Here is a 21788-nt window from a genome sequence, read left to right as displayed (position 1 = left end):
AGGCTTGCCTGTGGGGTCCTGCAAGATGACATTAATAGATAAGATCCAAAGCATGCAAAGATGGGGCACAGCAGGAGATAGGCAGTCTTGCAGATATCCAGGCTCTTGCTATCTAGAACTTTATAGATGACAACCAGCTCCTTAAATTGCACCCAGAAGCCCACTGGTAAGCAGTGCAACTCTGGTGGTGGAGGTCTTACATGGGCTTAGTGAGGGATGCCCATAATTACTTGTGCCCCTGCTTTCTGAGCCAATTGTATAATCCAAGTAGCCTTTAAGAGCAGCCCCATGTAGAATGTATTGCAGTAACCCATTAACAAGGTGAATAAGTCATGAGTGATTGTGAGCAGGACATTCCAATCCAAAAAGTCCACAATTGGTGCACCAGACAAACCTGGGTAAAGGCTTTCCTGAATCCCCCCCCAAAAAACAACCCAAATTCTGCAATAATTCTGTCTGGGGAAGCGCCACACCATTCAGAACAAAAGTTGATAAGTTCTCAGAACCAGCTGGTCCGTGATCCTACAGACAGTCTTGCTAGGGCTGAATTTGGCTTTCCCATCCAGACACCAGTAGCCCCAGACACTGAGACAATACATTTACAGCATTGCTTGATCAGCCTGGGTTGAAGATGTCATCTGGATACTAATGGTACCTGACTTTGTGCCATCAGATGACCTTACCCAGTGGCTTCAGTGACAAGAAATGTAAGATTTTGGATCTAGGTAGGAAAACCAGGTGCACAGGGACAAGATAGGCAATGCCAGGCTCATCGGTAGTACCTGCAGAACTACCTGGGTGTCCCGGTAGACCACAGTTTAAGCATGAGCCAGCAGTGTGCTGCAGCTGCCAAAGGAGCCACTATGATCTTGAGCTGCATCAACAGAGGTATAATGTTGAGATCTCGGCAAGGGATAGCTCTATACTGCATGGGTCAGACCCCCCCTGGAATATTTGGGTCCAGTTCTGGTTGCCACAATTCAGGTAGGATGCTGAGGACCTGGAAAGAGTGCAGAGGAGAGCAACAAAGAAGGCTCGGAGGCTAAAGCCTATGAAAAAGCGGTTAAAAGAACTGGGCATGTTTAGCCTAAAGAAGAGAAGGCTAAGGGGAGACATGGTAGCAGTCTTCCAGTACTTGGAGGGCTATCCCAGGGAAAAGGGTGTGGATTTATTCTCCAAGATAGGACAAAAGAAATGGGTGGAACCTGTACAGAAGGAGATCCAAACTCAAAATAAGGAGGAATTTCCTGGTTGCGAGAGCTGTGAAGCAGTGGAACAGCCTCCCTCCTGGAGTCATGGGGGCTCCATCACTGGAGGTTTCCAAGGAAAGTTCTGGACAGCCCTTTGTCTGGGATGGTCTGAAGATTCTGGCCTTGGGCTGGGGGTTGGACTCCAACACTCTGCAAAGCAGGGGCCTCAGGCTCAGTCTGTGCCCTCCGCCCCCACCAACAGGGACTAGTAATGAAAAAGGAGAACAACCAGAACACCACACACCCCACTCCTAATCCCCATAGCTATGTCAGGAGGATATTTCAGAAGGTTCTGAAAGCTGCTGAGACATCCAGAACCTAGATAGTTGCACCATCCCATCTCAGTTCTGCCAGAATCATCATCAAATGTGATCAGTGCCATCTCCACACTGCACCCAGCCTTGAAACCAGATTAAAAAGAGTCAAGATAATTCACTTTCAAAGGCAAGGCTCTCTACGTGGGGCTGCCTTTGAAGTTGACCTGGAAATGTGTTTAAAATGTGGATGCCCAGCTGCTTATGGGGCTGAGCAGGTTTAGCAGCAGAACGCCAGTGGTCTGGCTGAAGCACTCTCTACCAGCAGGTTTCCTGATTCACTTCAAAGTCTTAGTGTTAACCTAGACAGCCCAACATGTCATCTCAAGAGGGGATGGTGAGGGCTGCACCTTCAGGAGGTGCAGGGGATGGGGTCAAAGTCTTCCTTGATGGTGACCCACCTCCACCTTACAGAAGGGGCTGCCCTCTGAGGCGTGTGGGTTCCCAAGTTCTTGGGTTTTTGCAAGGCTGTTAAATCTATTTCATTCTGAGGACTATTTAAGGGCCGATGATGATTCAGCTACCTGTATTGGATTCATTTATCTTTGAGGTTTTGTTGTTACCGTAATTTTTGTTAAGGGGAGATCTTTTCCCATATATCTGAAGTGCTTAGAATCTCTAAAGTGGTCACATGAGAATTTTTAAACAAATTTAACAAATATTATGGTTTAATTTTAGCCTAGTATGTTTTGTGAATTCGGACACATTCAGACTATATTGTAAAACAAGGTCTACCTTGAATTGTCTCTAAACGTCAAATGTGTTTTTGCCTTTTCTTTATATTATTATGATATATATGTTATTATTTTACAAATAAAATATTTTATTTGGACAGGATATCAGTGCTTGCCCATAAATAAATATATAGGTGTGGAAGAAGCAGGGAGTGTTAAGGAGTTGTAAGGGCTATTTAGAGAACATAGCATCAGGATTGCAGCACAGTGTGTTGTGCACCTCATGAGTAGGTCAGAAGACTCAGGATAAACTGTTTATGTAGACTGGTCCTACAGATGCAGCCTTGGGTGCACTTTGTTGAAATAAGGCCACGGATCCCAGTAGGTGGGGTGGCGCTCCAAGGAGACATACCCTGATTGTACTAGTGTTGCCCTTAATGCATGTCTGCTTTTTCATTCAAGTCTTCTTCTTTTGTCAGCAATCAGTGGTTATTTCAATGCCAGTTGCATCCCTGGCACCGGAGTTACCTATCCTCAGCTTTGTGCTCTCTGCCAAGGGCAGAAGTCGTACATCTGGGACAAGAACCATTTCTGCGAGACTAGCCACAGCGAACCCTTCTTTGGCTCAGAGGGAGCCTTCAGGTGGTCTTGTGTTCATTCTGGTACTTCTTCTTAGTGGAATTAGAAGGAATGCAGAGCAGCCAGTCACGCTAAATATCACTTTAATCTGTGCAGATGCCTGAGGCTGGGGCTGTCAGATGTTGCTTTCTTGGATCACCTCACAGTCATGAATGCTACAGGTAAACTTTGGGCCCAGGACGGCATCTGACTTTTGCAGTTGATTAAAAGGGACCGTCCATAGCCTCTATCCTGGCTTGATTTTCTTTGCAAGACTTAGTGCATTTCATAGTATTTTAGTTTATGTATAGTTTGAGCATAATCCATAGAGAAAAAAGAAAGATATGCCTTTGTCAACTGCCTGCAAGAGGTGTTTTTGAATATTTCTGCTCCTTCCTTCCTTCCAAGAGCTGTGCCAGGTGTTTTTCTCAGGGCAATAAGGAAGCTGATCTTTCTGGCCTTTTATCTTCAATCTAAATCTCTCTTCTTACAACTCTTGATAAGAAGATTGGGTAGGAAGCCAGCACAGAATCTCAGAAGTCATTGTCTGGTGAGCAAGAGAAGGCCAAGCACTTCCTCCTCCTAGTGGTTGAGTGGGCAGTGATCCATCCATCCGGGACCAGGGGGACTTCTGCTCTGGGGGCTCTGGCCTCAGCTTCCCTGAACACCAGCCCTCTTTTTTCTCTTGCTAAGAGTTGGAACGGGAAGCGTATGAGTTGCTGTGTCCTGATGGAACTACTGCTCCCTTGACGGCCTACTCTACTTGCAACCTGGGCCACGGACCAGGCCGTGCTATTGTCACACGCCACAATTTTCAGAAGATAACTAAGAATTTCCTCATGGTCATTCAGGTATTTCTTGGCAAGCATGTACAGATTCTGAGTCTCAAGAAGGGGACTGAACATGAGATTCATCCACATGCCGGCTGGGAATTCTGGGAGTTGAAGTCCACACATCTTCAAGTTGCTGAGGTTGAGAAACTGGTTTACATCATTCCCTCCTCCCCCTCCCCCTCCCCCTCCCCCTGATTTGTGTAAGCAACACTTCTGTGTGCCAACATGAGAGAAAAACATTTGATGCCAATTTTTTTCTTGTTGCTTAGCTGAAGGAAGTGAGGCTTAAACACTTGTTGCTCCCAAAGTAGGTAGATGTTTTCCCCATTGTGAGATTGTCTAGGAGATCTCAGGGTTGGGTGGATTCTCTTTCCTTGATCACACCTGCCAGGTGGGATAGCAAGCTTTGTAGGATTCTTCACCTCTTGCAATCTCAAGTATATCCTCACTGCCCTTGGGGAAAGTCCACTTCCTTCAGGAGGTATGTCAGGCTTTTGGAAGGATGTGATTGCTAAGGAGGAGGAAAGAAGGCTCTGGGTGAGGCAAAGCATGCTGTGATTCATATGTAATATTAAGCCATGATTCAGAGCTAGGTACACGAGGAGAAAGGAGCCTGCACAGAGTATTAGGCCTCAAGGGTTCTTCCTCCTTGCTCTCTCTTAGCTGGGAAGAAGGAGACATAAATTACAACTTAGTTTCATTTTAGAAGATTCTTAGCCAGGAATTCTGGCTTAAAATAAGGTAAACAAGGCATGTGCCCTCCTGGTGTTCAAATTTGTTCAGCAAATAGAATATAGATACTGAAACTGGTTCTCCTTGGCCCAGTTTAACTAGCTTGTTATTATAACTGGAGACCAGGATAAGATCTCTGCGGGAGCTTCTTGTGCATGTGAGGTGCTGCGATGGTGGTAGTTTTCCCAGATGCAACTGGTGCTCTGGAGGCAATTCTCAAAGAATGGCACACAAAATCTGCTGTGTACCCTCCTGGAGGCAGGAAAGTAGAAGGTGTAAATGTTGGTGATCGGTAGCACTGCAATGGCAGGCTCCAGTTGCTGCTGCGCTTTGGTTTTGTTTTGTTTAAGTCTACTTTCCTGCCTCCCCACGTGCAAATATTTGAATGATCATTCCATAATTCCTGTGCTTTTTCCAGCAGCATCCCAAAAGTCAACCTCGTAGGAGCAGATTCCTGAAATACATTGTTCTGAGTAGCACACAGAAGCCACAATTGACCTAAAGCCAGATGGTAATGTAGCCAGAAAAAAACATACTTTTGAGGACAGATAGCACCAGGAGGGTGGCTGAGTATACATCATACAGTATTTGAGGAAGATTCTGCCCCAGAAACCTGTTCCAATTAAATTAAATCCCCTTTCTGCCTTCCTGCGGCTGGTGTTGGCGATCAGGCGAGCTGCTCCTTTTGCTTTGCATGAGGTTCTGGAAGCTTGCCGATGGTGTGGCTTTCCGCAAATGCTTCCCCATCCCCTGCCCTGGCTAGCCCCTGCTTGTGGCCTGAGTGCACGTCCTTGTGATAACTGGCTTTGATTCTTAGCGCCTGTTTGGAGACAGTGGAAAAGAAAAGGCCAGATTTGAGCTCTTTGCCTCTGCACCATTCAGAGGGAGGGATCTGCTGTTTCACGACGCTGCTCAGTACCTGCAGTTGCTTGGAGAAGAGACCGAGATCAGCCAAGTTCTTGGCCTAGATTATGTCGCTCTCCTGCAGGGTTTGGGACACGAAGGTGAGAGAAGGCCCATTCTCCAGCCGACTCAGCAACTGGGCAAGGCGGCTGGTCCTCCCCCCTCTGACTGTCATTCTCCTGCTGCCCCAGGAACCTCCCTGTCCAATAGCCTGGTGCGCTGGTGCTGTATCAGTGACATGGAGCTCCGTAAATGTGAGGAGTGGGCTCTGAATGTCAGGTCTGACCCACTGGTCTGTGTCCAAGCAGACTCCATGATCAGCTGCATTGAGCTCATCAAGGTGAGTGGTTTCTTCAAGAGAGAATATTCCTATAAGAAAAAGGGGTTAAAATGGAGGCGGGAGGGAGAGATCCAGGCCTTTCCCCAGAATAACTATTGCATAACATGCCCTAAGAAATTAGTGGGTTTTTTTCTAGTGATCAAAGTTGCATGGAGGAGGGGAGTGAGGAATACCTCTGGACTCAGTCTAGATGGATATTCATAAGATTGGAACTCAGACCCCCATCTCTGAGGCTGAGAGATTGGCTCATGGGACCGGGCTAGGATTTGTGGATCAGGAGTGTAATTGTGCTTCTGGAGTGATGGGAGGAAAGATGAGCACTTGCTCACTGTACTAGCTTTGAGTCCTGGGCACTTTGCAAGCAGAAAACTGGCCTCAGTAGCCAAGCAGCCCCTTGCCAGAGGCAGGCAGAGACTTCAGAGGAGCAGGAAGATTTGACTCATGCATGGCACTAAGTCAGCAGGGAGCCAACGTACTTGGGTGGCAGTATCAGACTTAGGAGCATGGCTGGTTGGGAAGAGTGACATTGGGGGTCCTCTTCATGTTTCGCTGGATATACTTATTTTATGGCTCAACGTGCTCCTCCAAATGTCAGAAAACAGCTTGTTTATTCAATAATCATAGCTTGGGGGCTCTGTAAGCCACCAAGAGGGGTCTTTGGGGAACATGGCCCTCTGCACTGAGCTGTTGGGTGATTTGTTTGAGGCACAGTGTAATATTAGTCCAACAGTTATGGCTTGTGAACAGTGATTTGTGGTTCTGCATGCTTTATAAACCCAGCCAATTGTGGTTTATTTAAATAAATCATGCTTAAATAGACCGTGACTCAAAATAATGTACAAATCCTGCCCAAGAAGTGACATGGAGAAACTTTCTAAGATTCTGCAAGCAACTTTGGGTTCCCGTCTCAACTTCTGAGGTCTGTTCTTTTCCTAGTCCAGTCAAATAATGGCTGAAAAAGGCTGTAGTCCCAACAGATCACAGCTTGCAAGGGCTGTTTTTCTCTGAAAAGAGCTGGCATCACGCTGCTAACTGAGTGGTTCTTCACATGACAGAAGAATGAGGCAGATGCTGTTACTCTGGATGCCACCCACGCCTACTTTGCCGAGACCTGCGCACTTGCTCCTGTTGCGGCAGAGTGTTATGGTAAGTTTTGATCTTCAGTAAAAATAGTAAATAAAAAGATGAAGGCCCAGTTATGCCCATAGCAACGGTATGGTCCAGGAGATGGGAAAAAGACTAGTGGAGCATCTGGGGAGATACCTGATTTTTCTGAACAGAAGGGCTCTTAAGGAGCAACAGTCTCTGGATGACATACAAAATATTTAGTCATATACACATGACAGTGGTTTTGTCTTTCACACTGTCAACTAGAAAGACAATGTCAATTTAAAGTGGGGGGGGGGATTGCCATTATGTTTACAAACTAAAAAGACAAGGCCTGCAAGGGAATGCTGCCTGGGGATGATGGAAGTTGTAATTCAAAGCAACCATGGAGCACTATTTTGTCAAAGGCTACCTTAGTTGCTTTGGGCTTCCAGATGAGAGATGGCCAAAAGTCTCCCCCTTAAGACAAGATTGCCCAAATCCTGGCCATGGGGATCTCAGTCCAGTCATTGTACAGCTCTCGTGTGTGACGGAGAAGGCTGTCTCCTGCCTGATAGCAAACTTGTGATGTTATCAGTTTTTAACTCTGGTGAGTCCTGGAGAGTGCCCCTTCAGCCCCCTGTCTCTTCTGCCCAGGAGAAGAATGTGCTCCCCGAAGGGAGAAACCTGAAAAGTTGACCCATGTTGGGGGTAAGCAGGAGTGCCCGTAAACAGAGGAAGTGCTGTGAGTGCTGTACTGTTCTTCAAGCATTATTTTGGGACATGGTTTGTACTGCTCTAACGGAGAGCTTTCACTATTGGCTGATTAACACATTTTAGAAATAAGTAAAATAACACTTAATGGCTAGCAGCAGAGAGTCTACCCTCTGTTAAATAGTGACGTTATTCGAGCCACCAGCAAGGCCTGTTGTGATGCCACCTTGAAGGAGAGGGCAGATTCATATGTGACATCCTGTCTCTGGAAGGCTCTTCAGCCTGAGATCCGCCCCAAGGGCCATTTGCTTCTTGTAGATTTTTGACAGATTTTCTAGTCTAGATTTTTAAAAAATATTGCTTGTAATTGCTTGTTACTGATTTCAGAGGTGTGTTTGCTTTATGCTATTTTCGTTTGCCCACTGCACTGAAAATTAATGTTCCTTGAACAAAATAAAATAATCAGCAATAAATGTGGTATGTGGAAAAGTAGCCCAGTTCTTTTCAAGGAGGGGAATGCAGGCCACACAGAATAACGTCTCTGTCCTCTTCTGCTGCTAGTGGCACCAAAGTTGCCATGGGCAAAACCGGCGGTCATGGCAGCTGACAGCATTTTCTAGAGATACCCAACCATTGCTTGCTAAAGTAATGTGGATGGTCTCTCTATCACTTTAGTAATCGCTGGGAAGTGCTGGGAAGATGTTAAATGTGGGAAATTGTCAGGTCCACCAGGTAGACCCAACCAGGAAATCAACTCCACAAGAAGACTAAGGCTACTGTCGAAGGCTTTCACGGCCGGCATACGATGGCTGGTGTGGGTCTTCCGGGCTGTGTGGCCATGTTCTGGAAGTTTTGTTTCCTAACGTTTCGCCAGCACCTGTGACCGGCAACTTCAGAGTGCAGGAGCACAGACAGGAGCAGTTCTCTCTGTGCCCAGGGTGATGTGACCCTTTTGTGGGTATTTATAGAGATCTGAGGGGGGGGGAGTGGGCCGGATTGGGGGGGTGGGGGGGAATGGGGTTCTGAGTGGCTGCTTGTTTTGGTGTCAGAATCTGTGTGTATCTTCCTGGGGATTAGGCAGGGTTTTTCAACTCAGCTCAACCACCAGGATGTGTGAACAGTTCACACAATGAACTTGCTAATCACCCCCAGCAGCCCCTCGTTAACAATTCAATAGAAGAAAAAACCCTCCCTAATCCCCAGGAAGATACACACAGATTCTGACACCAAAACAAGCAGCCACTCAGTAACCCAACCCCCCACCCTCACCCCCAATCCCCCCTTTCCCCCTACTCAGATCTCTATAAATACCCACAGAAGGGTCACATCACCCTGGGCACAGAGAGAACTGCTCCTGTCTGTGCTCCTGCACTCTGAAGATGCCGGTCACAGGTGCTGGCGAAACGTTAGGAAACAAAACTTCCAGAACACAGCCACACAGCCCGGAAGACCCACACCAGCCAACAGACTAAGGCTACGTTTATTGGGAGTGGCTCTAATAACAGAATCTTGCAAGTCTGACTGTGCTGTATCTCCTCCCCTTTCTTATACTCTGGTAAATTAGGGAGGGGTCTGTCTGAGCCTCTTCCAAGTATTTTCTGCCTGTTGTGGACTAGAGATATGTTTCTCCCCTCATTGGTTTGGTAAAGGATCTTGCATATCTCCATCAAGGTCACTTTCCTTACTCTCTCCAGAAATGGACTGTGTCTCCTTAAGCCAATCTAGTTTCCTCCAGATATGTGGGACTTCAGCTCCTAACATTTTGGCTGGGAATTCTGGGAACTGAAGCCTAGCATGGTGGAAATTGAATAAGGCTCCCTTTTGCTATGGCAAAGTCTCTATTTTCTCCAGTGTCTCCTGCCGCCTGATGGTAATGGTGTATTCTTGTAACCCAGGGCTTCCTCCACTCTACATCGTAGCCCTGGTAAGAAAGACAAGCCAGCATGTAAGCAGATACACCTTGAGGGGAAAGCGCTCCTGCCACAGCCATGTGTACAGCCCAGGAGGGTGGCTGCTGCTTTCACAGTACACTGTTGGGGTTCTGGAGAATGGCAGCAGCATATGCAATCTCACCTCAGGTAAGCATTCCAGTCTGCTTGGTGAATGGCTTGGTTCAAGAAGAGAGGTGGGCTGGTCTTCTTTTTGGGTAGGAACAAGATATTTTGAATGTTTAAGGATTGGGATAGAAGGATTCATGACCCACAATAGACATAGGAACTTAATGAGGCAGCATCTGTTGGATTTGTGATACAGAATAAATTTTGAGATGATCTTCCAGACAGATCTTCGTAAGAACATAAGAACAGCTCTGCTTGATTTCAGCAAAGCCATCTTAGTCCACCATTTTGTTTCTCCCAATGGCCAGTCAGATGCCTCCAGGGTGGACATAAGCAGGGGACTGGGACATACCTCTCTCATTGTTGTTCCCCTGCAGCTGGTAGTTGGATGGGGACTGCTCCCTGGCCCATTGAGTCTTCAGGACCAATAGCTCTGGATGGACCTGTCCTCCATGAATTTATCCAATCTCTTTTTAAAGTAATATTCTATTTATAAATTATACATTACACGCTTATGTGCCTATTTTGCTCATTTTGTACTCCATTTTTAACATACTGGGCACTTTCTTTAAAAAGAACTTGCTGTGTTACTGGTTATGGATTTCTGAAGTTGACTGGAAATTTTTTTAGCGAGAGAACAACTTTACAGAATAACCCTGGTTCTTAAGGCTCAAACGGAGCAGTTAGCTAAAAATGTTTAGCATATCAAACCCATAACACCTCCAAGACCTGAGTGATACCTGTTATTAAATAATAACTGGTGCAGTTGTTGAGGGGCTGGGGGGAGGGATAAAATCCAGCAGGGTGAAGACCGTTCCTCATGGGCAGTCAAGGGGCAAGGCATCATCAAGTATGGTTTACATAGAAGCCAGAGAGCATTACAGATAGTCCTTGCTTACTGACTGCCTTGTTTAGTGACTATTCAAAGTTACAGTGGGGTAAAATAATTACCTTTGCAACCAATCCTTGCATTTATGACTGTTGCAGCTTTCTGTAGTCGTGTGATTGCCATTCAGGCATGTCGCAACTGCTGAAAAAGTTGCGGTCATGTGATTTTTTTTGCTTAGTGACTGCAGTGCTTTGCTTATGACCGAAGGGGAGGTCATAAACCTGTCACAGTCACATGATTTTCCACTTAGTGACCACATTGCTTAGCAACTAAGTTGCTGGTCCCAATTGTGGTCACTAAGCGAGGACTACCTATACAGTGAAGATTGCAAGCCGCTGGTTGCTATAGTCTAGCATTTGGGTGCCTCCCAGTCAGTGGCAGAGCAGTGGCATCTGGAAAGCTCATGAGCACAAACAGGAGGACATTCCTCCTCCTCCACTCTTGCCTCCCAGCTGCTGTTCTTCAGAAGTTACACTGCCCACAAATCCAGAGGCACTGAACAGCTACCCAAACTAGTAGCGCTGATGTTTCTCTGTACAGTGCCTCTCCCCCTCCCCAATTTTGCACTGTAAACCAGAACACTGGGGATGTCCCAGAGTTAGTCCCCCTCTGCTAATATTCTAAGAAACCAGAGATTATTTTTTTATTTTGCAGTGCTACCCACATTGGTTCGCCAGTTTGTCTGTGCAGTAAAAGAAAAATCAGCATAGCCTAATTCCACTGAGTAACAGCTGGCCTTTTCCCTTCTCCAAGCATACCAGGGTTTCTTCTGGAAAGGCTGCATGCCAGGAGCTGGGGGAAATCTGTGCAAAGTGTGCATTGGACAAGAGGAGAGAGGCAAGGGGTCATCCAGGTGTGCAGCTAATCATCATGAACGGTATTATGGCAATCTAGGGGCCCTCAGGTGAGTCACACTGGAGGAAAAGGAAAGGAGTAGGTCACTTCTTAGTAAAATATGATTATGGGACCATGCCTTAGCAGCTAGGAAGCTCCTGCCTTTGGGGCCTGTGAGTGTGTCTGGCATTTTTAAAATTACTTTGCATACAGCCATAAAGAGAGCCAGTTGGGCATGGTGGCTTAAAGCACGAAGCTGGAAACTGGAAGACCATGAGTTCTAGTCCCACCTTGGGCACGAAGCCAGCTGGGTGACCTTGGGCCAGTCCCTCTCTCTCAGCCCTGGGAAGGAGGAGGCCAGGGCAAACCACTTCTGAAAGTCTTGCTGAGAAATTTGCTGGGACTAGTCCAGGCAATCAGCAGGAGTCAACACTGACTCAAAGGCACAAAATGCTGTAAGGGGCATACCTAGGCACAAGCTGGCTGTTACGTCTTTCTCACACACGCATGCACAAGAAAGAGGGAAGAGGGCAGGCAGAGAAAGCAGATCATGTTCCCCCACCCTCTGAATTTTAACTCATTTTTGGAATTTCTGATGCTAATCAAAATATGTAGAGCTGAAGTTGGTTGCTGGATGCAGTAAGAGAAGTACAGTGGGGCAAAAAAGTATTTAGTCAGCCACCAATTGTGCAAGTTCTCCCACTTAAAAAGATGAGAGAGGCCTGTAATTTCCATCATAGGTATACCTCAACTATGAGAGACAAAATGGGGGAAAAAATCCAGAAAATCACATTGTCTGATTTTTAAAGAATTTATTTGCAAATCATGGTGGAAAATAAGTATTTGGTCACCTACAAACAAGCAAGAGGTCTGGCTCTCACAGACCTGTAACTACTTCTTTAAGAGGCTCCTCTGTCCTCCACTCGTTACCTGTAGTAATGGCACCTGTTTGACCTTGTTATCAGTATAAAAGACACCTGTCCACAACCTCAAACAGTCACACTCCAAACTCCACTGTGGCCAAGAGCAAAGAGCTGTCGAAGGACACCAGAAACAAAACTGTAGACCTGCACCAGGCTGGGAAGACTGAATCTGCAATAGGAAAGCAGCTTGGTGTGGAGAAATCAACTGTGGGAGCAATAATTAGAAAATGGAAGACATACAAGACCACTGATAATCTCCCTTGATCTGGGGCTCCATGCAAGATCTCACCCCATGGGGTCAAAATGATCACAAGAATGGTGAGCAAAAATCCCAGAACCACACAGGGGGACCTAGTGAATGACCTGCAGAGAGCTGGGACCAAAGTAACAAAGGCTACCATCAGTAACACACTATGCTGCCAGGGACTCAAATCCTGCAGTGCCAGACATGTCCCCCTGCTTAAGCCAGTACATGTCTGGACCCGTCTGAAGTTTGCTAGAGAGGATTTGGATGATCCAGAAGAGGATTGGGAGAATGTCATATGGTCAGATGAAACCAAAGTAGAACGTTTTAGTCTAAACTCAACTCGTTGTGTTTGGAGGAGAGAGAATGCTGAGTTGCATCCAAAGAACACCATACCTACTGTGAAGCATGGGGGTGGAAACATCATGCTTTGTGGCTGTTTTTCTGCAAAGGGACCAGGACGACTGATCCGTGTAAAGGAAAGAATGAATGGGGCCATGTATCGTGAGATTTTGAGTGAACACCTCCTTCCATCAGCAAGGGCATTGAAGATGAAACGTGGCTGGGTCTTTCAGCATGACAATGATCCCAAACACACCGCCCGGGCAACAAAGGAGTGGCTTCGTAAGAAGCATTTCAAGGTCCTGGAGTGGCCTAGCCAGTCTCCAGATCTCAACCCCATGGAAAACCTTTGGAGGGAGTTAAAAGTCCGTGTTGCCCAACGACAGCCCCAAAACATCACTGCTCTAGAGGAGATCTGCATGGAGGAATGGGCCAAAATACCAGCAACAGTGTGTGAAAACCTTGTGAAGACTTACAGAAAACGTTTGACCTCTGTCATTGCCAACAAAGGATATATAACAAAGTATTGAGATGAACTTTTGATATTGACCAAATACTTATTTTCCACCATGACTTGCAAATAAATTCTTTAAAAATCAGACAATGTGATTTTCTGGATTTTTTTCCCATTTTGTCTCTCATAGTTAAGGTATACCTATGATGAAAATTACAGGCCTCTCTCATCTTTTTAAGTGGGAGAACTTGCACAATTGGTGGCTGACTAAATACTTTTTTGCCCCACTGTATATGATGGAAATAAAGAATGTATGTGAATAAATGGAATCCTTAGGGAGCAAAAGTAAGAAGGATGTGTGACATCTCCATGGTTATTTAACATACTTTTGGGCAAATGCATGGGAAATACTTGCAGTGATACTAGAAATGGGTTGGTTAGGGATATAAATCTCCCTCTACTCTTGTATTCAAATAATGCTGCCTTTTTGGTTGAGAATCCAAATTATTTGCAGCGAATGTTAGATTCCATGATGCTGTGAAGAGTATGGATCTGAAAATGAATAAATCAAAGACCAAGATAGTTCTGTATGACAGAGAAAATAGAATGAAAAATTGCAAATTATACATAAATGGTGAACAGCTAGAACAAGTAGATGAAGTTAGGTATCTTATTAGAATGTTTATTAAAGATGGGGAAATGGATGGAGTAGTTTTAAATCGTGCAAATACTACTCATTTTAGATAATGCAAATGCAAGGCATGAATGTCAAAATAAGTGTGTGTGTGTGCATGCACATGTGTATGTGCATGCTTCTGCTCATTTTGTTATGTGGAAATGAGAGTTGGATATGTCAGAAGAAACAACAATGGAAGAAGGCGAAATGGAAACCCCTTTTGGACTTTTTGCATGAAACAGAAAAAAAATGAAATTATGATATATGGGTTGGATGATTAGAAAAAATATTAGGTGACAGAAAAAATGAAAGTAATGTTATAACCGTACAGTAAGAGTTCAATTTAAATGTATACCTATAACTATTGTAAAAGAAAATTGGAAGTCATTTCTTCATATTTCTTTTTTTCTTTCTTTCTGCACTTTTGGCTTTGTTCTCTCTTTTTTTCCTTTCTTTTATCTTAAACATTAGTTCTTGTTAGTTTTTATCTTCTTTAATACAGTTATTACACACACAAAAAAAGAAGGTGAAACGGGATATTTAAGAAGTATGTGGGGTAAAACAGGGTCATAAATGAAAGCGGACTGAATACAGACGTGAGATTAGTCAGAAAGAAGTATGCTGAGGTGGTTTGGCCAGATAGAGAGAGTGAATGAGGACTGAAAGGTGAAACAGTTGCCTTATCAAGGGCTGAGAGGAAGGGAAGGCTGAAAATGCCATGGCTGGATGGAGTTGAGATCCTCCGGAAGAGGGAGGTGAGAAGTTTCAAGGGCAAAAGTAGTTTATAAATGTGGTGGAAAGGTGTTGAGAGGCAGAGGGAATGGTGATGGTATCAACTAGTTTCAGCTATAAACTTCTTGTTCTTTCCTTATCTCAGGCCTTTAGTTTCCTTTGCTTAGTATTTTTGTTTTGTTTCTACCCTCTTCTTAACTCTATCACACACCCCATTCCTTGTCTTTTTCATTCTGTTAAAACCTCTTTAACTTTTTAACCTATGAAAAGCTTAAGCTAGAATATCCAGGTTGTAGGGTTCCAAGGTGGCACCCAGTTTGGATGCATAGGTCATAGTAAGTCTGAACCTAAGCTGATGAAATGTGTGGGAGGGGGGCCCTTGTAAAGCATAATATCATCAATTATGGTCACTGAGTTACAATCCCTGCTTGATAACCTTGCCTGAGTGGCTGCAAAGGACTTAAGTCAGATCAGGCTTACAAGAATCTCTACTGTATAAGGCTGGGCTGGAAGTCAGGGGTTTCAGGCTTAATCCTTTTTAAGTGGCTAAAAGCTATAATAAAATTCATTCATTCATTCATTCAAGCCCTTTTTGCTAGACTGGTTTGCTTTATCTTCCAGATGCCTCTTGGGTGATCCCACTGGAAGAAGCTTTGGTGATGTGGCTCTCTTGGAACATCATAACCTACTTCAGAACATTGAGTGTAAAATATTTTGTACTACCTTTTCAGGTTCTGGTAAATTGCCAAATGTTATCTCCTTGCTGCAAGCTCTGTTATGGGGCAGCACCCTGAGGGAACCCAGTTCCTGCTATAGTTATAGCAGGGCTTGCAACATCTTAGAGTTGGAAGCTGCAGCATAGCCTCCTATTGAATGCATTTTATTGTATTATTTATTTTCTTTATTGTTTTATTATATTGTAATTTCTTTGATTGTTATGAGTTGCCCAAAGTCATTGGGAGTCAGGTGGCATACCATTTTAATAAATCATCATCATCATCCCTTGAAGGGCCTTATAAAGCTATCCAATTGTGATGAGACGTCTTTGAAAGAGATAGTCTATGTGTGGAGGCACTTTAAAAAAATGCCCATTGGGGGGCATTAAGGCTAAAGAGTTCCCTGAACTGGAACTGCTCCCATTTCCACCTTGAAACCCATTCCAACTCCTCAAAATGGGCTAAGATGACAATTTTTTATTATGAATTTTGAAGTATTGATTGTTTTTTAATCCACCCAGAGTCATGTGGACTTAGAAATTTAAATTGTGAATAAATAATAATATCACATCACTGAATTTTGGCCATTTTGTTGCCAAATTCGGAGACCATCTGCTTTTGACAGGTAAAAAAACTAAGCTGACAGAAATGCCCTGTTTAACCACAGTAGAAGTGAACCCTTGCTTTGGCTACATAGGTTGGTCAACAAAACTGAACATGGTTCTGGAAGAGCTTTATTCCACTTATCCAAGATGGATCCATATGGAGACTATCTTAAATCCCTTGATAAAACATAGACTTCATGAACATATGAGCCATTCTTGCAAACAGACAGCATTCTTTCCCAGATCAATCTATATAAAGGTAGTCCTCACTTAGCAACCGCAGTTGGCACCGGCAACTCAGTCGTTAAATGACATGGTCACTAAATAGAAAATCATGTGGCCGCAATGGTTTACAATTTTACTTCAGCTTTCCTTTTTCCCCACTCCCTCACCCTTTGGAATGCTCACCCCGGTCCTGGGATAATTAGCAAGAAGGGAAATAATGTTTGTATTTACATTAATTGGAGAGGAAGGGATTACAAGAGAATAAACAGGCACACCATGGGGAATACACATCAAAAAGAATTATGGCTTTTTGTCTAGCTAGGCAAACAGCCAGTGCTAGCACATTCCTTTCAATGTGTATTCCCCATGATGTACCTACTTACTCTCTTGTAATCCCTTCCTCTCCAGTCTCTCTGCTCTGCAAGGGAGGGGGAAGAAAAAAAATGGGTCTGGCACAAGAGAGATTGCTAAAAGAGATCGCTTGTTTAAACAATCTCTCCACTCTGCAAGGAGGGGAAAAAAGAAAAAAAAATTGGTCAGGCACAGGACAACACGTACGCCTTGGTTACAAAGTTATTTTTTCAGCACCGTCGTAACTGAGCGGTCACTGCATGAGGCACTTGGTAAGTGAGGTCTACTTGTAGATCAAAGCAGTGGCATGATAACTCTGCAAAAAAAAAAAGAAGTAACTGTTATATTCAGGGCTTACATTACAGAATTATCTGCATATCCAGTATTTAAAGGTTTTACTTCAGAAGCAGCACTACACATCCCTGATTGCCACCCACAAGGGAGACACTGTTCATGCATCTTGGGTCCCACTGATAGTGGCAGCACATGGGTGGGATCCTGCCAAACCCTGGAGGCTGAAGGCCAGTTAATCTGATCTGAGCAGAGTGTCATATTCCAGCAGCTGTCGGGGAATCCCACTTTCAAAGTCTAGATGGAGGGGCAACAAGTTCATAAATCTCTGAACTGGAACTAGGGAGAAATCTTTGCTTGAGTAGCCCCCACTTACTATCTCAGAGGTCCATACATGAACTAGGGAATTCAGATGAGGAAAAGCTCCAGGGGTGGGTGTGATTGCTCCTGAGCTGTTATGGAAGCATGCTGAATGGGGAGTTCCTGTGCTGGTGTCTCTTTTTTACTTATATTGATAAACCAGACTGCATTCCTAACATCTGGGGCTTGACCATGATTATTTATTTAAGAAGGAAAAGAAAAATGACCCAGCCAATTACCACCCAGTGAGCTTCCTTACTGTAATTAGTAAGATTTGTGCCCGACATGTTTATTGGAAGCTTCTGGACTGGCTGGAAAATGAGAATCTGATAGCCGAAGAAAGGCAGGATATAGAATAGAAGTATATAGAAGTCAACTCTGTTTGTAGACCTCAAGTGGGCTTTTGATTCAATCTCCTCAGAAACTCTGTGGCATAAACTTAAATCCACTACAGTTGACAGAGGGCTCCATGCCCTGTTACATGCGCTTCACAGGAACACCAGACCGAGATGCAATACAGCAGGCCTTCTCTTAGAAGTGGTGCCAATCAGCATGGGAGTTAAGCAAGCGAGATCACGCAGAGCCCTCTTCCGTCCCTGGTGCTTCATGCTCAGTGCTCAAACAGCAGCAACGATCGTATTGTTGTTTGGTAAGATTTACGGAACCTAAATCTCAAGTCGATTACTTTGTTCTTTGCAGACCTGAGCAGCTCAGGATGGGCCGCAGGCTCCACTCCAGGGGATTTCGAGCTCCTTTGCCCAGATGGGAGCCGTGCAGCCATAACAGCTTGGAGGGCCTGTAACCTGGGCCGTGTTCCTCCCAGCATTGTGGTGACACGGCCAGTGACTGTCACTAAGGTCTATGATTTCCTGGCAAAGTCCCAGGTAAGCTTGGCAGCTGACTGAAGGCACGTCAGGATTATTATTTGTCAGAACAGGAAGCTAGGAATGAGGGACGATGCCTGGATACAGCTCTGTTCATCTTGCACTTTTATTTCCATCAACTGCCCACAGGGTTCACCTGCTGTGCTTGCCCCGCTCCCATTTCCAAGGCTTTCTCCGGTCTTAGCCCATCTCTCCCAACCTGGTGCAGGGCCAGGTTCGCCTTGTTCCTCTCAGGAGGCTCTTTTCCAGGGACAGCATGTAGAGAGAGTCAGGAGTTAGGACTGCCTGGCGTCCTAGTTATGGAAAGACCTTCTCAGAGCTAGCCAGAGGCTTCTTTTTATTCTTCCCCGATCTATTTCCAACCAGAGCAAGTGTTGGTGTTGTTGATGCAACTGTTTTAATAAACATTTCGAAGGACTCTAATTGGGCACTTCAACTGCAAACAAGCAAAGAAGGAAAACCGTTGGGTCTACTGCTCGCAGTGGCCACAGCACTCCAGTAATGCCAGAATGATCACACACACACACAGTGATTTCATCACACAAATGTTGCAACTATGTGCTTGCATCCTGACTTGAGTATGCAAGTTGCAACATTAGGGCGACGCGGTCATCATGCCCAGTCCCTCTTTTCGCCGCCTCTCCTCCCCCCACCCCCAACCGTGGCTTTGCTTATCATCACTGCTCTCCGTTTGGCCTTTTCCTTTTAGGAATCAAGCAAGAATGGTAGGTTTCAGCTCTTCCAGTCACTAAGATATGGAGAAAGTGATCTGCTCTTTAAAGACGCTACTCAACGTCTCATTTTCACAGGCCAGTTGAATTTCAAGGTGATTCTTGGGCAGTCTTTCTTTCAGCTTGCACAATCCGTCTTCAGCTGCACCCCTGCAGGTAAGCTGGTCCTTGTGAAGGACACACATGCCAGGCTGGGCCTTAAGCTGCAAACTCCCTTTTTCTCTCTGGCTTGGATATTGTCGATGTGTTGAATAATGCCGAAGACTGTGAGAACTGCCAAACTGTAATCAGTTCATTCACCCACTCCATCCAGAGATGAAAGTAAAGTTTTCATCCCAAAATGAGATTCTAATGTTGATATACTTAGGGTATTTAAGGATGCTGTATGGAAATTAAAAAATGTTTACCTTAGCTCTATACTTTAATCCCTAAAATGGCACACTTTTTAAAAACAGCCTGGTAGGATCTTTGAGTTCCTAGGGTGAGTGGAATCGGGGCGGGTGGGTGGAGAAGGTGGAACCTTCAAGACAGGATGAAAAATAGGAAATTGACCTGCTCTGTCCCTAACAGCTCATAGTTAATGGCAAGGTTTAAGAATTTTTTTAAAGAACACTATTATGGGAGGCAACAGGAAAAGAAACCTCTCTCCTGACCCGCTTTTTGAGGTTGGAGCCCCTATCATGCCCCTCCACATGTAACTAGGCAAGAGTCGAAGGTTCCCACAGCCTCAGCAGGAAAGAAGAGATGGGCCGTCTCCCATTCCATGCTGGAGATAGCGTGGCTCGTCTTCCAAGATATCTGAGGTCCTGAAATAAAATATCAGTGTTGGAATTGTACTGAAATTAGATGCAGGTCGAAACACAAAGAGAATTGATTTGAACTCTGCGCTCTGATAAAATGCTTTTTTCTAGTAGCTGAGATTTTGAGATAAATATAAACGATGCAAATGTACCTGTCTGCTTAATCTGTTTTGTGCTTAATCATTGTGGTGGGAGACCTGAATTATGTCCTTGTGTAAGTTTGGGGGCATGCTCTCCATGGAGGCAAGCCAGAGGAACGTGGAGGATACATATTTAATACTGCCATTCTTGGTTTTCAGGTATCCTGAACTTTTGCAACCAGGATACTTGTACCTCTTTCACACAGCCCTGAGCTTATTCAGAGGAGCTCCCTTCAACTTTGTCAGCTAAAATAAGAGGCAGATGGTTATACAAGGCTTTTACCGTCACCAAGATTCCCCGACATGAGGATTCTGGTCTGCAGCGATTTGCCGTTTTCTAATCCAGTATCAAATGTCCTTCAGCATCTATTGGAAAATCCATTTTTGAATGTAGCTTACTGGTATGTTAGCCAATTGAAGGCACCCATGCCATGGATTAAAGCTCACCGCCCCTCCCCCCCATCTCTAGGACACACAGGGAATCCCAGCCAGGTTTTGGCTGCGCCTGCTGCCTTATCGGCTCTAACCTGCCTGTTCTCTGCCTTCACCCAGGACAGAGGACAGGCTGGTTTGGGAACTTTTCCTCTATTTGCTGCATTTCCCTCTGGTCACTTTCTCGTGCTTCTGCATCCAAAATTGATCTGCCCATTTTCACCTCGGTTTAGATGCCCTGCCCATCACTGACCCAAAGCTCCATCTGAACTGACAGGAACTGCAGCCTGGTTCTGATAAAACGCCACACGGATGGGCTCCAATTTTCCCAGTCCCGGCAGTGAGAAGCCATCTTAGAGCCCCAGGAGAGTTCCATTTCTCTGGCTTTCGCAAGATGTAAGAGACCATGACCCTCTCCTTAGCTCTTCTCTTGACTGAAGTTTACAGTGGCTGGCTGGAGAATTTTGGGAATTGAAGTCACACATCTTCAAGCTGCCAAGGTTGAGAAATGTTGCTCTAAAGTGCTTGTCCCCCAGCTGCTCTAAACACAAATGCACTTGCATCAGGGATGACCCCCCCCCTCAAACTGAGCCAGACCGCTGGCAACTCTATGGCCGCGTCATTTGCTCGGCAACCAGGTGGGCACAGCTTGCCTTTGCTTTCTTCCCAGGCCAGTCTATAGCCGTGGGATTCCCTGGCAGTTTCCTATCTAAATAACAACTGAGTATGACCCTGCTGAACTTTCTGAGATCAGCCACGGTCATATAGCATGGCCAGTAACTGCACAGGATAGTAATTTTAGGGGATGCCATTTCCTCCCCCCCGCTCAACATTTCTGAAGAGCTCTCCAGAAATCCAAACCTGCTCCCAGCTCTTTCTGGCTTCTGGACTTGGTGCAATAGTTCATCTAAGTATCCAGTCACCTCCAGCAGGTACCAAGAAGAGCACTGCACACTCATCTCCACAGCCAAGGACTTCTGAGAGCTCCCTGACACATTAGAGTGGTGACATTTCTGTGGTAATTTACAATGGCTGAAGAGCTCCGTAATACAGTTGCAGAAATGGTACTTGTGTTTTACAGTACGGAGCAAGAACTAGCAGGACACTAGCAGCACTTGTGAAAGTAGCCTTGCTGTTGGGCGACCACGGCCATGGTTATTCCTGCAACGTTCAGAGGTGGAATGAAGGGTGTAAGCCACAAATCCCCGAACTAGTACGCCTTTCCAAATGAATAGGAAAGAAGAGGGGGACAGAAATGGCAACTGTCAAACACACAGAAGTGAGGAAAGGATAAAGTCACTGATCCTTTGCTTAGGAAGAGAACTAACTAGCAGTATCTATTCCCAGAGAGACAAGAGCCTCAGCAGCAGAGCCACGAATATCATCCACAGAGGGACATTTATATTTATGGTGAAGCAGAGTAGGTACGGTATTAATAGAAGCATCTTTTGCAGGTCAACTAAAGTTAATTGGGGGCTTAAGACTTAATAGCAATGTACGGAGTTGCGCTACTAGTTTAGTGTACTTAATAGTTTTGCTTATATCAAAACAATTAGAACGAAGATATAATGTTTTTTTTCACAAGTTGTATTTGTTCTTACTTGCCTTGTATATTTTTGAAATGTTTAATAAAGGTAA

The 21788-nt window shown here is 45.0% G+C and overlaps 1 protein-coding gene across 9 annotated transcripts in view; it reads left to right on the top strand.

Moving 5' to 3' along the window:
* The window catches only part of LOC103050389 (serotransferrin-2-like), a 30459-nt gene extending 8697 nt beyond the window's left edge, over positions 1 to 21762 (top strand). For 2 of the 9 annotated variants that reach the window (XM_088143801.1, XM_088143798.1), the window contains exons 5-17: positions 2718 to 2880; positions 2974 to 3038; positions 3550 to 3827; positions 5239 to 5425; positions 5516 to 5664; positions 6720 to 6810; positions 7408 to 7461; positions 9360 to 9542; positions 11164 to 11314; positions 15237 to 15319; positions 17863 to 18047; positions 18757 to 18934; positions 19878 to 21762. In XM_088143801.1, the coding sequence (XP_087999927.1) occupies positions 2718 to 2880; positions 2974 to 3038; positions 3550 to 3827; positions 5239 to 5425; positions 5516 to 5664; positions 6720 to 6810; positions 7408 to 7461; positions 9360 to 9542; positions 11164 to 11314; positions 15237 to 15319; positions 17863 to 18047; positions 18757 to 18934; positions 19878 to 19930 (1820 nt within the window). In that variant the 3' untranslated portion in view covers positions 19931 to 21762. Of the gene's footprint in view, positions 1 to 2717; positions 2881 to 2973; positions 3039 to 3549; positions 3828 to 5238; positions 5426 to 5515; positions 5665 to 6719; positions 6811 to 7407; positions 7462 to 9359; positions 9543 to 11163; positions 11315 to 15236; positions 15320 to 17862; positions 18048 to 18756; positions 18935 to 19877 lie in introns of those variants that run through there. The other 7 variants (XR_015796671.1, XM_088143799.1, XM_088143797.1 and 4 more) reach the window with 7 other exon arrangements.
* Positions 21763 to 21788: the final 26 nt, after the last annotated feature.

The sequence above is a fragment of the Python bivittatus genome, unplaced genomic scaffold, assembly GCF_059951505.1.
Source record: "Python bivittatus isolate LINGU-HERP-01145 unplaced genomic scaffold, Pbiv_v1 ctg000390_np1212, whole genome shotgun sequence".
In the NCBI taxonomy this organism is placed as follows: Eukaryota; Metazoa; Chordata; class Lepidosauria; order Squamata; family Pythonidae; genus Python; species Python bivittatus.
Note: the sequence above shows the minus strand (reverse complement) of the source record. Positions and strands in the feature narration are given on the sequence as shown.